This window comes from Henckelia pumila, chromosome 2 (assembly GCF_033568475.1).
Source record: "Henckelia pumila isolate YLH828 chromosome 2, ASM3356847v2, whole genome shotgun sequence".
Lineage (NCBI taxonomy): Eukaryota > Viridiplantae > Streptophyta > Magnoliopsida > Lamiales > Gesneriaceae > Henckelia > Henckelia pumila.
This window is the reverse complement of record NC_133121.1, coordinates 120,075,311-120,091,406: the sequence shown is the minus strand read 5'-3', so window position 1 is coordinate 120,091,406 and position 16,096 is coordinate 120,075,311. Positions and strand designations below refer to the sequence as shown.

The following is a 16,096-nucleotide window of genomic DNA, read 5'->3' as shown; positions in this document are numbered from 1 at the left end:
TTTCTTTTTTGGAATGATGAACAGTCTTTTGAGATTAAAGAAAAAGTAAATATAGTTCCTACTCAAAGAGGGCAAGTTACATTCAGCCAAAGATGCCAATTTTCTAAAATAATGTGAGGTCTTTAACAATGTATTTTATATGTTACTAGTAAAGTGAGATCTTTTCAATGGAGATTGTCATAGCATTAGGCATTTAGTGATCTCTTCAGGCATGGTGTGTGCAAATACGAAGTGGTTGTGCAATGTGGTACTCAACTTGATCGTGCAATATTCTAAAGATAGGTTGAACTTAAATTTTGACTCAACTCGATTGAGCAATACTCTAAAAATAGGTTGGACTCAACTAGTTCCAAGAAAATTGGTAATAAGTCGGGCCAATTGAATGTAGGAAGACCCGCCTTCCATCACACAAAGCCTACTCTTTTCACTCATGTTCTTGATTCTCTTCCTGGCTTTGCTCTCACCATCCATCAGCTCCCTGATTCCCCTTTCCACTTCCAACCCTTTCACCATCTCCCCATGATCCTCGCACCTCTCGTGATAGTTCAAAGCAATCTCCGCTCCCAATCCCAAATCCCGCGCCACTTGGAACGCATTCATCTGCTGCTCCGCGTGCAGCGGCCATGTTGCTATCGGCACCCCGCACCATACGCTTTCCAGCACCGAGTTCCATCCGCAATGTGACACGAACCCGCCCATCGACTCGTGCGAGAGCACGTCCAGCTGCGGCACCCACCCCACCACTTTTCCGATCCCAGATGTTCGGTCCAGGAATCCATCCGGGAGTACTTCTGCGTGGCTGATGTATTCGCTGGGGAAGACTGCCCGTTTGTCGTCGGGAGATTGGCGGCGCAGTGCCCACAAGAAACGGTGCCCGCTGCGTTCCAGGCCGTGGGCTAGTTCTTTCACTTGATCTGCGTGAAGACTCCCCTGGCTGCCGAAGCACACCAACACCACAGACCTCGGCGGCTGCCCGTCCAACCATTGGATGATCTCCGACGACCGGGAATCTGTAGACGGCGTTCGATTTAGAATCGGCCCCACGGGGTATATCGGCGGGACAATGGCTCGACCGTAAGCTGAATCTTGCAGAAACGAGTCAAGGGCAAAGGATTCGAGATCTGCAAAGGTGTTGATGATTATTCCCTTCGCTCTCCTATAATCACGAGCATAGTGAAGGAACCTCTCCAGCCACAACTCCTTCTCCACCAACACAAGAGGAAGCGCTTCCGCAGGAAATGGGTTCTTTAAGCTCGGGATCTGCAAATCAGCTCCCGAGTTCTTCAATCCGGACACGTCTCGATTCTCCTCATCATGGAGGACCTGAAAGTGAAGCATGGCACCCAGGAAACTCGCCGGAGAAGTGAAGAACACGTAGCTCGGGAGCTTCAACTCCTCCGCTACATCAATCATCGACGTGCATAGCATGTCGACGACCACAGAGACGGCGTCGGAGCTGCGGATGAAGTCAGCGACGTTGGATCTCTGGCTGAGGACGAGGTTGTTGATGAAGTATCCACGCGTTCTGGAGCTCCATTCCGGCGCCGCCTCCGTCGGCGGGAGGTGGAAGAATTTGACACGTGGAGAGCCATCATTGGTGAGATTGTCTAGGAAGGAGCCGCTCACGGTGTCGACATATTCCGGCAGCTTCATGAGCAGTACTGTCACGGAGAGTTTCCTTTTGCCTGTAAATATAAAACACGACTTATGAATAAAGGGAAGATGAACTAACCAAAATCGTGTTTTCGTACCGGAAGAAATCGTGTTTTGGCGATGGATGATGAGATTGGCGAATTCGACGATCTGAACGTGACCCATCACCGGCCATGGGATGAAAATCAATTCGGCAGACTCCTCCATTGTTCTCTCTCTCTCTCTTTCGACACCTTTTCCACTTTATTATCTTGGCATATATTTGTTAAAGTTAATTAATTATTCGTTATAATCATTAATTAATTATTTAAATAAAACATGGTTCATATCAATTATTGAAACATATCCCTTGTTCAAATTGGCCCGTGAAAAGTTTAGTTTTTTATTTTAAAATATTACGCAAATATAAACCGAATCGATTCGTCGAAGATGTACATTTGAAAGTCATATTTTGACGATTTAAAGATATGATGAAAATGTAGAAGTTGGCAATTATAAGGGATGAAAATGTTTAGGTCGATGGTGGGACTTGGGAGCATGTGAGTTTGGGTTTGTTGAATTTTTTTATTAATTTGATATTTTAAAGATAAAGTAAAAAGTTCACTTAGTTGAGTTAGTTCTGCGACAAAGGAAAGGAAACAAATCCAAAGAAATGGGTAGGCCGGCTCTAATTCTCTCTTTATTACAATATTTATTATATAGTACGTCAAGTGAGTCCTTGTAGGGCATATGTTAAACAAACGAGCCAAAAAAATGTGATATCTCAAAATCAAATAACTAGAATTGGAGCCGCACATTAACTAGTCAAGGGAAATCCATCCAATAATTACAAAGATGAAAGAAAATAGTTGCTAATCTTTTATTTCTCGATGGACTGAAATCTTAATAAATAATATATATGATGATAGAACTACCCAGATTTGAATGATTCTAAGTTTCTGTTATAAATCACAAGTTGCAGTCTGGCAGGTAATTGGAGACATCTTGCAAATGAAGATGGATTGGATCTTTCTTTTTGTTCTTCTTGAAATGTTTCGAAGCAGCTTTCATTGCTTTAGCCCATTTCTGCACATATCACACAATGAATCCATATTGTAGACACAGTAGATTTTTCTTTGTACCCAAGATTTAACACATTTGATATTACTCTTATCAAACAATTTTGTCCAGAATACAGTATAAAAAATATCTTATCACTGAACAAAAACATACCCAATCGTTAGATTTTATGGGTAGAGCCAATATTTGAGCTGAAAAACATACCTTTCTTGGTGTCGGGGAAGAGGCCTTAAGGCGACCGGAAGACGGAACCGGAGAAAAACCAAATGACTTCCTCTTACTCATCTTCATTCTTTGGTACATGCAAATGTTATCAGAGACAACACTGGTGAACTTTTTCTTGATATTGGCTGCAAATTTCTTGGAATTTCTTAGCAACCCCGTGAAATCATTTTCATCATACTGTAGCTTTCTTGAAAGTTCTAGGCTCCCGCCCCGGCCATTGCCAAAGGTCCGAGGAACCAAAGGGGACCAAATAGAACTCTGGGAGTAATCGAAGTCGAAGGCAGAGTTGTCGGGAAACTTGCAGAGAAGCTCGTTGGACATGGATGATTCCAAGTACTCCACTACTTTTACGGGTGGCGATGGATTCCCATCGGTAGAAACGTGAGACATTGGTGAAAAAATCGCAGGGATTTATGGGATTTGCGGAGTTTTTATGGGGGGATTGAAGTTGCAGAGAAAGAAGACTTTGGGGGATCACAAAAGTAGCCGTTGAGGGAGGGGCCGACACATTAATTTATGGAGGACCAAATTTAATACGGATCTCAATTGAATAAAAATAAGGTAACTAGCAGTCAAACCAGAATAAAGATTGTGAAAAAAACAAAAAACAAACAAACCCAGAATAAATTATTGAATTATTAATTAAAAAATGTCAAATATTGAATGAAAATTTATAATTGAGTAGCTTTTGCACACGAACGAGTGCTACGGTAAAATGTAAAATAAAAAAAATCATATAATCACACTATACAGACATCTTTCTTTCGAACAACACGAGTTGTTGGCTGTAACAGGTCTCGGATGCACGAAACTTCCTTTATAAGCTTGTATTGAGATATATGCACCAAAAATTGATCTCCAAGTGATGAAACAAAACTCTAGCGGATCCAAGTACCTCTTTCATTCCGAGCAACCCAAGCTTCCGGGACCAAATATCGGCTGCCACTACAACTGGACACTTTGACTGGAATCATGTGTTGTAAATTATCTGGTTTACCAGCGTGTGTTCAAAAGAGCGACTAATTTATATGTACAGCAGGTGATCAAGAACTGCGAGCAACCTCTGCCGCACGTTGCCTCATCATTTCCGTCACAGCAGCTCTTCGTCGGGACTCAGACTGCTGTTGCATCCGGCTCATATGTACTCTCAAGTCCCTGGATGGAACATGTGTGCGTATCTCAAGGGGTTGATGAAAAGGAAAATGACAACAGACGCGTGTGAATGAACGTGATGGAGTGTTGTGCATGTGCGTATAATTTTATTTCTACTCCAATTATTGTTATTAACTCCAATTTATATACAAACCTGCACCGTGGCACATGGCATTCGGATTCTTTGCAGGTTTGAGAATGAATTCGAAGGATACGCCACATTCTCCTACAAGGAACACAACCTCCAACAGCACGTGTTTTGCACGTCGTAGCATGGAGGAAAAGGCGTTTCACCCCACGACAACTAGGGTACTGGCAATTCGGAGAGTGGCACTTGGAAGCATGCTCCAGGAGATCAAGCATTTTCCTTAGCTGCAAAACCGAACAGACAAGAAGAACTCAGGCTCTAGATGTTCAATGCTTTTGGTGGAAAAAAATTGACAGTCCTCATAAGAGAATTGTTTTCATATTGGAAGAACCTTCATCTGCAATAGCAAAAGATCGATAAATGGCCACCCAGTTATACGACCTTCTACCTGAGTATTTTGGTCACCAATGGATGTCAAGCACCTTAAATTTGTCAAAGATAGTACTCTTACCCGTGTAAAACACACTTTCTAAAGTCTAAGACAGTAGAATGAAAAAAAAATAAAAAATTGAAAAGGGCTGAAAAGGACAAGATGAAATAAAAGCTCCACATCAATGTGGAAACAAAACAAAACAGTACAACAATTACCAGTTAAAAAGAGCAGAAAGGTAGAAGCTTAAAAACTGAGTGAAAAAAAACGCCACCAAAATAAAAGCTCTGGAACAATGTCAAACAAAAACAAAAATCAGAAGTACTACTGACCTGTTTAACTCGTGATTTCATAGCTCCTACATTTTGCGCATCTCGATCATTGGAAGGATTATTTGTTAACTTATGGGGATGATCGATGCCTTCTTTTTGATAACAAGTATTACATATCTCGTAATCTGGGCACGTTTCACAACGCCAACCTTGACCAGCTTCTATATTATCAAGGCGACATACACAGCATGTTGCTAGAAAAGCTGGGGCAGTGGGATTATGAAGATGGTAAAGAATCATCATTGAAGAATGTTTAGCCCGGCGAAGGGTGTCATATTGATAATGGTTTCCTTGACACAGGTTCAGAAATGCCTGTCTGGTATCAAAGAATTCACTCACTAGAATATCATCTTTGTCTTTGGTATCATCAGGAACTCCAGTAATTTGAACCTGCAGGTAATACTATTTCTTAACCCATTTACCGAAGGTAAATTTTGGCGAAAGGAATACGGAAAAACTACACGTACGAAAACCATGTCAATTTGTGAGCAGGTTTTGATTCGGAGGACTTACAGGATGAAGGGCGTGCCTGTCCTTGTGGTTTACAGGATGTCTCTCTCTGTCCTCAAGTTTTTCTTCTGCATCATAGCACCTAGATATAAAAAATTTATAATTAGTTTCGCTGGCCAACCATGCAGCATTTTATGGAAATTACTATTTCAATATGTTGATGGGTAGCATATAACAATTCCAGAAAATGTCTTGCAAAGTAACATGTAGACTTGTATTTACAAATCAACAACACTCACACAAACTAACATGATTGAAACTCATTAAACATAACAACATTAGATATCATTGGAACATAAAAATACAGAATGGAAGGCGGTAATAACATCAAACCAGATAATATATCCATGCCAGGACCAACAACATAATTTACGCCAAGCAGCGAAATGATAACCTCTCATTGCTCCTCCTGGTAATATTAAATGAGCTAGCCTAATATGGAAAATATTGGTAAAAAAGCAATCTATGTAAAAGGAGAAAAGATTGAAAATTACATGGAAAATTAAACAAAAGGATCAAAACATGTTAAATAAAAGTATTGAAATGGTTGGAAAATGATGAATCATTTTAAATAATTTAAAAAACTACAAATTATTTCTCCTTCAAAAAAGCAATGAAAGTTAGAGAGGGGTTGTTTATGAAACTAAAAAAATTTCACCACTAAGAGCCTTTCATTTAAACATATTAGATAGATATAGATAAACATGTGTATCCTAAAAACACCTTTCCATAATTGATTATGGGTGTTTATTGTATAGTAATTACAGGTGCCCATATTAGACACCTCAAGAAACAACGATGACCAACTACAAAACATCTTTCAATTTCTGTATCCTACATATAGACACATGTTGATAAATGGACGTAAAATCTGTATCCACGTTATGACCCTATCATCAATATATGATTTTACATGACCCCGAGTAGATGATTCTAATATACAGAGATTTTTTATCCATGATTCACCATAGTGTTCCTTTGGAAGCATACATATAATTGCAGAACTATATAAGTTCTCATGGTAATCATCACATAAATGCATCCTTCACGGGAACAGAATCCATTTACAATCACATTTTCCAGATGAGTTGTCAATCATGTAAAATAACAATTCTTCAAACCACCGAAAAATTCAGAAGAAACCGGGTACCGAGGTTCAAACGTCAAAGCATGGGACAAAGATAAAAACATAATAAATCCCTTTGTTACTCTATTTGGCTTTCTCTTCATTTCCTTGATAATCATAATATTTATTGTTGATATTAAGTATAATGAGAAGTATGCAACACAACATAGGATCATGATATGCAACACAACATAGGATTCGGTCATGAAGACTTACATACACTAAATGATGTGAATAGGACTAAAAACTCTTGTTAACTGTAATATGTTCTGTCGAATAGTAAGTATAATGAGAAATACATCACACAACATAGGATTTGACCACGAAGACTTACATGCAATGACAGTACTAAAACTCTAATTAATCACTCTTAATTTACATTACAATCACCATATCCTTACATAGACGTATATTTGGATAATTATATTATATAGGACATTATTCCTAAATTCTAATAATTAAATTATAACAAATATACATCTAAATAAAATCAAATCTCATTTTGTAATATATTTTTCGATTCCTAACTTGTATCTTTAAACATAAGGATGTTTCGTTTTTCAACCATCAGTAAGGGAAATTAAAACAGTTACTTTCGGAAAATGAAATAAACAGAGGTTTTTAATGATCCCTTACATCTCACACAGCTGGAATTTTTTGCACTGTTTGCAAACCCAACGAGTTCCAGAGACCATTAGAATGCCGCAGTGAGTGCATGCGTGCTGCAAATGAACCATAATAAAGTCCTCTTTCATTGGAGATATCGTCCCACCAAGCTACAGAAAAAATAAAGGAAGCTTGTAAGAAAAAATTAATTTAGTAGCAACCGTGCTCTTACTTCGATAACAGCTAGAAAGTATGCTGGTCACTCAAATATGAAATATTATTGCATTAAAAAGCCATGATGTATGATTGATGAGTGATAAAACAGGGATACCTTATGCAGCAATAGTAAATCTTTTGATGCATTGCTGGAAAGATCAGTTTGGCCAGATGCCTTCAAAGCTCTTTTAGTAATGGTCTTTTTCAAAAAACCTTTCCTGTCTTGTTTTATCCCATCATGTTCTTGTTGCAGTTGATATATGATGTCCTCTGCCGAACCAGGCCAATAATCTCCATCGAAATATGGCAACCGGGCTGCAGTCACCTTTGCTTTAGATTCCCCAGTGCAAACAACGAAATGGTCATACAGATTCGTAAGCCCAACTACAATATTTTCCCTTTCAGCTTTCTTTAACATGGACAAGTACCTGAGACAGAAAAAAAGACAATAAATTCAAACAGGAACTATTAGCATTTGTACCGTTAGAAATCAACAATCTTATTATCAGAAACTTCCAAACATACCATTCCCGGAGTTTATCAGATTTTGGTGTCTTCTGTATTTCTGGGTGGCAATACAAAATGTAGTCTTCACCCTTCATTGGAGGGCAAGCCCATATATAGCAGCTTGTGAAGCCACGCTTTTTGCAATAGTCTAGGTATCCAATCTGGAAAGGAACATATAAAATATTAAGGGTTTTCACTTCATTGATGTTAACAAATGATTCTGTGACTAAAAGGATTGGCACAAGATCAAATAAACAAAAGCCAATGAACTTGGGTAACTTGCCAAAATTTCGTGGTACACAAATGTACGAAGTGCCTCTCCTGTCACTGCTCTGATATCTGGCCTGAAATACTTGACAGAATCTAGATATGCGAGGTAGACTCGGCGATGATTTGGCTGCTGACATTCTGATCCATATTCTTGAACATACATGCCGAATAGGCATACTTCAACACCTTCAATGTTTTGAAATAAAAGTATTACCTGAAACATAAAAGCTTAAGTTTCAAAGAATTTACATAAAAGAGAGATCAATACATGGTAGGTAATTAATCACATTCTCAAAATAAATTTTTCCTTCTTTTACAGCAAGGTATCAAACTAACCCAATAAAGTATTTCAATGGTACATCTAAAATTATTTTTTCCACTTAAAATGTTTCAATTATAAGTTATCAAACTTTAGATAATTTATTTGCAGTTCTCTTGAACGCTATTCGCAACAGTATGCAGATTACAATATAACGGACTTAATGATCAGGCTAAACATAACTCACAAGAAGCAACCTCCATAAGCAAAGAGCAGTAGAAGGATGGGACTTGTTCAGAATACAATATTAGTTCAAACTTTCACAAACTTGGTACTGTTGAAACTAAGAAAAATTACTGAAATTGCATATAAGACACAAATTTTCATTCCATAAGCAACACCTTAGATTTATAAGGAAATTCTGTTGGATAATTTTGCTCTCGAAAAATTTCAGAAAACCGCGGCTTAACTTCCACTTTTTTGTCCACTGATGACACAACTCTTACAACAAGTGCTTCTGCTCCTGGTACCTGGAAATTAACATGATAATGATGATAAAATAGACCAGCAAAAGAAAATAGAATCACTTCTTACTATGCAATCAAACTTCATAACTTGCGAAACACAAAAAAAAAAAAAACCAATTTTTCTATAAAAAATGTGTGCGCCCATTGTATGAGAGATACACTCACCTCATCATAAGCTTTGCCTTGACGTGATGCTCTCTCCTGCCTTTCATGCTTAAGGCGACTAAATAATCGCTGCTCTAAGTGATCGCTCAAAATTGTTTTTGGCAAATCTTTTGCTCCAAGAACAGCACTCTGCGGCAAAGGAATTCGCTCTCCTCTTTCAACTTCTAATATATAACAGTTAGGGCAGGTGTACTCAGCTTGTCCACCATCATTTCTTTTACCATTAAATAATGCACATATTTGATGTTGCCAAGCTTCACACTTGTCACATTGAACCCACTGCACAAAATAAATTCAATTTGCAAGAGAATAATCAGATGGGGATCAAACATAGAGAAAATAAAAAGTGGCATACCCCTTCTTCAGTTTCGTCATCATTTTTCTTCTTCTCCACCCTTGCCTTTGGAATGGAAGTTCTATCAACTACAATGGTGTCTCCACGAGCCTCATTATAGCATGGAATACAGAAGTAATGACGAGTGTCACCCGCTCCAAAGGTATAATACATTGCATTTCTTTTAATTCGAGCCCCACAAGGCGTACAGTATATCGTAGGTGGTTCAAAGTTAAGCTTCTCAACCGCACACAACTGGCAAGAATTTTCATTCATCGAATGCCCCAATGCTTGATTCTTTTCTGCTTTTGCTTTGCTCTGTGTCATATAAGACGAAATACAAACTTCATCAGCAGACAGAATCCTCATAATCAAACACACGAGGGGCATATACAGTTCAACATAAAATTTATTGAGAAAAGTAGTCAAAGCATAAATGAATTAGATTTGGCTTTTGAGAAATGCTACATATAATAACTATCAGCTAGGACCCTAATCGTGATCATAAAACAAGATCAAAACCCAATCCAAATCATAAAGCAAAATCAAACCTCATTACAAATCAAGTTATGGTTCAAGAAATCAATTGAAAGATGAAAAGGGTTCAAGTTTATTGGGAAAATTACTTATTTATGGGCTATTTGATTAGTTAATTATTAATTATTAGTTAGGGCCTCAAATAATGTTGATGGGCCTTAAAAACTTGTTTATGGTTCATTATATCTGTCCTTTTCATTTTATTAGTTATAGTTATTATCATGGAGCAAATTAAACTCTATATAAAGCTCATATGGGGTTGATAACTTAGGGTTTTCTCTCATATATTGTAGATAAATGATTTTTCGTGGGAATAAGAAATTTTCACTCATAGAAATTGAGTTTTTGTCACATTTGTGAGCAATTTTACTAGATTTACAGACAAAAAGAAGTAATCAAGATTTGGTTGTGTGAATATAATGCATATTTAACTCCATTGAAACAACACAATCGGGCTGCCTTCTGCATCTATCAACTCAATCACCAAGTTTCATATCTTCTGCTACGAATTTTCCTGTTAGCTAGAAAAAATAATCACCGCTTTTCATACTTTCTGTTCCTTGTAACGAAATTTAAAAAAACACCCACAGGACTTGGGAGATTGGTCCTCTCTAAAATGAATAAATAAAGTATGCCTGCAGCAAGTTTGCAAATAACTTGATTAAACATTTAACATAGGCACAATGAAGACTGACCTGGCCGACCCACTGTCTAAGTCCTTTAATGTGATGCCGGACTTGTTCAGGAGTGAACAGTTCAGTTAACGAGACACCATTTATTTTTGGCTTCCCAGGCTTGGATGCTGTATCACAAGATATTAACATCTTTTCTGGTTTAGATTGATCCATTTCTTTATCCATCTGAATGACGTCCTGCGCACTGGTATCGGCTAAGTTATCATTTCTCATTTCCATTGTCTTATGATGAGATTGCAGAACACTCCCATGGGTCTCCACTCTTACATCAGAACCTTCTGATATTGGGATATGAGAATCATCACACTGTTCAGCATCTTGGAGAGGAAGTTCAATCCTTACATCAGTAACCAGAGGGGGAGACCTCACACCTTCCGAGAATGGAGACGTTCGTTCAGTTTTTATGCGTTTACAAGAAGGTTCTAGATCTTCTGAATTTTCAGCTATCACTGAGCTTGTCTTCAAAACTGAACGTCCAGCGATTTCAGCAGTATCGCAAGTCTTGTTAGATCCATTGACAGTGCAAAGCAACCCTGATCTGAGATCTGAACAAGCAACAGCCTTTCGCTGCACTAGTTGAAATTTTTTAACAGGTATACAAACTGGGCAACTTGCATTTTGGCAGTCTCTGCGATGATTGAGTAGATCCTTGGTAACATCACAACGAGGAAACTGACACTTAATCACATTGCAACAATCCAAATGAGCCAACAGCTTTTGTGCTTTTATGCAGTTAGATTCTTGGCATTTCCCCAATGGTGCAGAACATCTCCTAGCATGCAGCAAAAACAAGAGCCATCTCTGTTGGTTCTTAAATTGCAGTTCACGACTAATGTAATTAGATCTACATAAAGCTTTGTCAACAGTTGGAGGTTCGGCTGATCCAGAGGCATCAAGTTGACCAATTACTGATTCTTTGGAACACGTAGTGTTTCGCTGATCTTCATCTATCGCACATACTCCGTGACCAAACTCCTCTCTAACAGTTTGATCGTGTTTGAATCTCCCTAATGCACAAGATCCATCTTGAGAGTTGGAATACCATTGACCGCATAATGCTTCATTATGTCGGACGCCACTGGAAATATCCTTGAAATCATTTTGAGAATTAGCAACAAAATGTGATGGATGGGATAATTGTTGCATCTGATTTGAACTTTGAGTTAATGGCGTAGCTCGAGAGTGGTTTTCCATGGACTTCTGTTGGAACTTATTGTGAATATCAGAAAATTCGGATGGCTCAGAGACCTGTAAGTGCAGACCATCATTAAGATGCTCTTTTTTGGGACCAGACTTGTATTCAGGAACTATATTAGATGATAGGTGAGACAGACTAAAATTATTTGTCTTTAACAAAAGCTGGTCTTCATTTTGCTGCTTTTGGAGTCGGACAACTTGCTGCCCATGAAACTGATTGCACGGCTGTTGATGTTGAAGACATTGCACAATATTTTCTTTCACTGGATAATTCGACAGATAACTCATCTTATCCAATTCTTCTACTGATTCAGTCTTCACTTTTTTCAATTGTTGAGTAAAGTGAATACTTGGCCGATTAGTCATCAAATGCGAGTTTATGTTTGGCATGGATTGTGAAGAGGTAGTATTCAGGCTCTCATTGTTTGTCATAGATCCAACAGAAGTTGTAGGAACATAAAAATTACCAGATCCCAAAGCATCAGCTGCGTTAATTTCATATCCATCTCCTGAAAGTAGGTTCGTTGCAATGAGAGTAAAATGAAAAACAAGCTCAAATAATCGTCCCTTTTTTCTTTTTCCACCAAATCACAAAATCCAAAACCAATTTTAGAATAGAGGAACAAATATTGAGAGAAAGATAGAGCAACAGTACCTTGCATTATTGGATGATGATGATGACGCTGATCAAAATGTCCATGCAAGGGTTGGGCAGAGTTGCCATACGCTGTTCCAGTTAAATAATGCTCAGAGTTTCCCACACCATTAATTAGGGGAATATTGTTTTCCGTAATCCCCATCTCTCCACTTATGGGTCCATTTGACAATCCATTAGACATCTGATCGAAGGTAGATCTAATTTCACTGCCCATATGAGCCCCAATATTACGTGAACGACTATTTTGACCACCAACCTGCGGCTTTTGTCGCGAAGACTGTGAAGCAATTGAAGTTTCAACAGTAGGAAACATGGAAACATTATTAGATGACTCCACATTCACGGGACCATGATTAATAGCCTTATCATTTAAACCATCATTATTAGGATTACTAAATCCTGGAGTGGGTATCATTTGACTCCTAATTTTTTGTACACCCACGGATGATACCATGTTGATACCCCCAGAATCAATTGAAAAAGCATTTGGTTGTTGATATACACCAGCCAGAGGTCCTGAAAGAAATATCTAGTGAGACAAGAACGAGACAGCAAGTCAATATTGATTTCCAAAATCTCAAGCCGAAGTTACCATCATATGAATTTGAAGAGCCACAAGGCGCACTTCCAGAAGGCCCATTTCCAGTTGGGAAGAAGCTCCGATTGTTGAAAGTGGAGGATACAATTGTGTTAAAACCATTGCTCGAGACAGCAGAACTATCCACAGAAGCACTCGTCGGGGTAGAATTGCTAGTTTGTGGCAATCCAGGAGTTGGAATCATTATACTGGGAAGGGAGGAACCACCGCGCGAAAACTGCTGGTTGTCCTCGTTCATAGGCGGGCGTTTAATCAAAGCAAGCAAACGGCTTTCTAAAGTTTCCATGTTTAGATAATCCTCCTGAAATGCAAAATGAAGAGAAAAGAAGAATTGGAATATGTAAGAGCTTGAGCAAAATTATATTCAAACAGACATGTAACTTCTATAAGATTTCAAATTCTATAGACTATAGCAGCATGTCAACATATAAGGTTTACAAGAAGTGCATATGTCAATCAGAAACGTAAATGCATACAACACCTTTGACAAAGCACTCCTGAATAGACCCTCTTCTAAACGTTTCACTATATCAACCATTTTTTTACTGGAAAGCTCCGGAGGTTGCCGTCTCCGATTCATGAGAATTTCACATCTGCAAAATAAGAAATGATGATAATAAAAAAAAGCTAATAACTTTAGTGGCATTCTTTACAAAGATATTTCAAACTATGTGAGCAGCCCATTAAGTACAGAAACAATAAAACCACACAAAAAGGCACAGCCATGAGACAGATGTGAGGGAACTTTAAAAAAAACATTTAGCAGTTTAACGATGAATATGGAATGAGGTAGAAAGTTCTGACACTCACACCGATACTAATAAATCACAGATTCAAAATACACACAAATTTAATGCATTTAATTGTACTATTGAATTTCAACTTAAAGTTGCCAATTTGTCACAAAAGATGGTTGAGGGAAAAATTAACGTGGTAATCGTGTAAAGGAAATTTAGAATCATTGTAATAACTGTCATTGTCAGAATAGAAAAATAACTGATGTAAAATACATTAACTGAAATTTATCAGCACAAATATTTAATAAAGATTATCATAAACAAACAAATCCTCTAAAATAGTCTTCACTTGAAAAGATAAAACCTAAAAAATGTCAAGCTTGTATTCATATATGGACAATCGACCACCATGATGCAGTAATGAAGCCAAAAAAAATTCATAGTCAATTTTTATGCCTTTTCTTTTCTACCAAAAGGTAAAAAATATCACAACCATCAACCAAAAGCAATCTCAGAAATAAATTAAGTGACAGAAATTTTTACATCTTTGCCTGCATATATTTGCGTGCTTTCACAATATCAGGATTCCTATTTAAGGCATTGTGGGGGATGCTAGGATTTTGTGTCTGGCTAGGCAAAACACTTCCATTTTGCTGCGGTGGCCCAGACAATGGATTACAAGCTTGATTTGGTATTTGTCCAGTGATATTCCCAGAATATTGAGCTTGCCAACTCATCTTCATCTTCTAGGCTAATATGAAGTTCAGCAGAACACGAACGACCTGAATTCAAAAATACAGATAAGAAGAGCTATGTAAAACCAGTCGGTGCATTAATCAACACGTAAAGCTTCAAAACAATCCTAGATTACTTGTCTTCGCAAAATAGCCTCAACTAAACTCCCAACCCCCAAAAAAATTAAAATAAAATAAAAACAAAAACAAATGTGCGTGCATGTATTTATATGTGTCGAGATAAAGAGGTACGGTAACTTATCGCAAAGTTCCATTTTAATGATTCATATGCGAAACAAATCTCATGAATTTTAAAAGAAAATGGCAGTTAACTATGCCATGAAAATCTGAAAACATGGTTCCTGATATCAGTTTCAATGAAAATTAATCACATTAAAATCATCAAGTCTTGAAAATTTAGTTCAAGGAAACCAACTTATACAGAAAAGCCAAGTCTTTCCATTTGGGAAGCATGATGATAGCTTTTCATTTATGGAAACGTTAATCTCCCAATATCTGTTGTCGTACGTGTTCGCAACCGTCAAATGGGAGATAAGACAACAATTCCCACGGCATCATTTAAAAAAGATATGCCTAGCGTCCAAGTCCACATCAACATGCAACACTGACTGATCAACTTTGAACTACCCCAATTAAACAAACAATCAGAAGGAAACAAAAACAAAAACAGGGACAAGCAAGATAAATAGACTCTTGAGAGATAATCACTTCATCAGATGTCTAATGCCCCTCAATGCCAGCGCAGACCATGCAGCATTGACCAAAACAATAATATATTAAGAAAATTTTTGACTAAAGAAACAAACAAACGCCAAAAAAAAATCCCTCCACCTCCCCAGCTTACTTGAATTCCTATTCTTAATCACAGACAACAGAAGGATGATGAGAATGAAACCTATTACACGCGCTGATCGAGTTGAAATTACAACGGGAATCAAATAAAATCTAACAAATTAGGGCTTTCCCGAAAGGAATAAAATGACAGCATGGATTTTTATCTTACAAGTGAAGGAATTTACGTTGATCAGGGCGAAAAAAGAAAAAAAAAACTAACAATCCGATTAAAACCCTAAAAATCCAAAAACTGGGAAAAATCGGATATCACACCGAATTGAAAGCGTCAAAATTAGGGGAAACCAATCCTGAACGAATTAAGCCACACGACCGAGATTGAGATGGTGATAGCGCCGACGATTGGACGACGTCAGGAAATAAAGGTTGATAATGGCGAAGAAAGAGGGCAATTATATTTTTTTTTTTTTAACAGCATCTGTAATTTACTACACTATTATTATTATTATTATTATTATTATTATTATTATTATTATTATTATTATTATTATTATTATTATTATTTTGTTTGCAATTTTGTTTATTTTTTTATGGGATACAGTTGATTATTATCACTACAATTTATTAATAATTAATTGATATATGAATATTGGATGTCTACAAAAAAT

At 37.5% G+C, this 16,096-nt stretch overlaps 3 protein-coding genes across 4 annotated transcripts; all 3 read right to left on the bottom strand.

Annotated features, from left to right (window-relative positions):
• Positions 1-281: 281 nt before the first annotated feature.
• LOC140883681 (anthocyanidin 3-O-glucosyltransferase 2-like) lies at positions 282-1,892 on the bottom strand. Its single transcript, XM_073290239.1, has 2 exons — positions 1,752-1,892; positions 282-1,685 (listed from the first exon to the last, which is right to left on the bottom strand). The coding sequence occupies exons 1-2, from the start codon at positions 1,858-1,860 to the stop codon at positions 340-342; spliced, it is 1,455 nt and encodes a 484-aa protein (XP_073146340.1). The 5' UTR covers positions 1,861-1,892; the 3' UTR covers positions 282-339.
• Positions 1,893-2,459: 567 nt separating this feature from the next.
• On the bottom strand, positions 2,460-3,327 carry LOC140878286 (uncharacterized). Its single transcript, XM_073281886.1, has 2 exons — positions 2,917-3,327; positions 2,460-2,718 (listed from the first exon to the last, which is right to left on the bottom strand). Exons 1-2 carry the CDS (start codon positions 3,325-3,327, stop codon positions 2,602-2,604), a joined length of 528 nt encoding a protein of 175 aa, XP_073137987.1. The 3' UTR covers positions 2,460-2,601.
• Positions 3,328-3,559: 232 nt separating this feature from the next.
• On the bottom strand, positions 3,560-15,873 carry LOC140885199 (histone acetyltransferase HAC1-like). 2 transcript variants are annotated; one of them, XM_073292144.1, is made up of 17 exons: positions 15,744-15,873; positions 14,425-14,663; positions 13,626-13,737; positions 13,139-13,445; positions 12,544-13,062; positions 10,692-12,397; positions 9,481-9,777; positions 9,126-9,404; positions 8,835-8,963; positions 8,188-8,388; positions 7,923-8,065; positions 7,513-7,825; positions 7,212-7,351; positions 5,453-5,531; positions 4,940-5,329; positions 4,244-4,461; positions 3,560-4,092 (listed from the first exon to the last, which is right to left on the bottom strand). In XM_073292144.1, the coding sequence occupies exons 2-17, from the start codon at positions 14,622-14,624 to the stop codon at positions 3,981-3,983; spliced, it is 5,145 nt and encodes a 1,714-aa protein (XP_073148245.1). In that variant the 5' UTR covers positions 14,625-14,663; positions 15,744-15,873; the 3' UTR covers positions 3,560-3,980. The 2 variants fall into 2 exon arrangements, with proteins under 2 accessions (XP_073148245.1, XP_073148246.1); XM_073292145.1 differs by lacking the exon at positions 15,744-15,873 and adding an exon at positions 15,640-15,732.
• Positions 15,874-16,096: the final 223 nt, after the last annotated feature.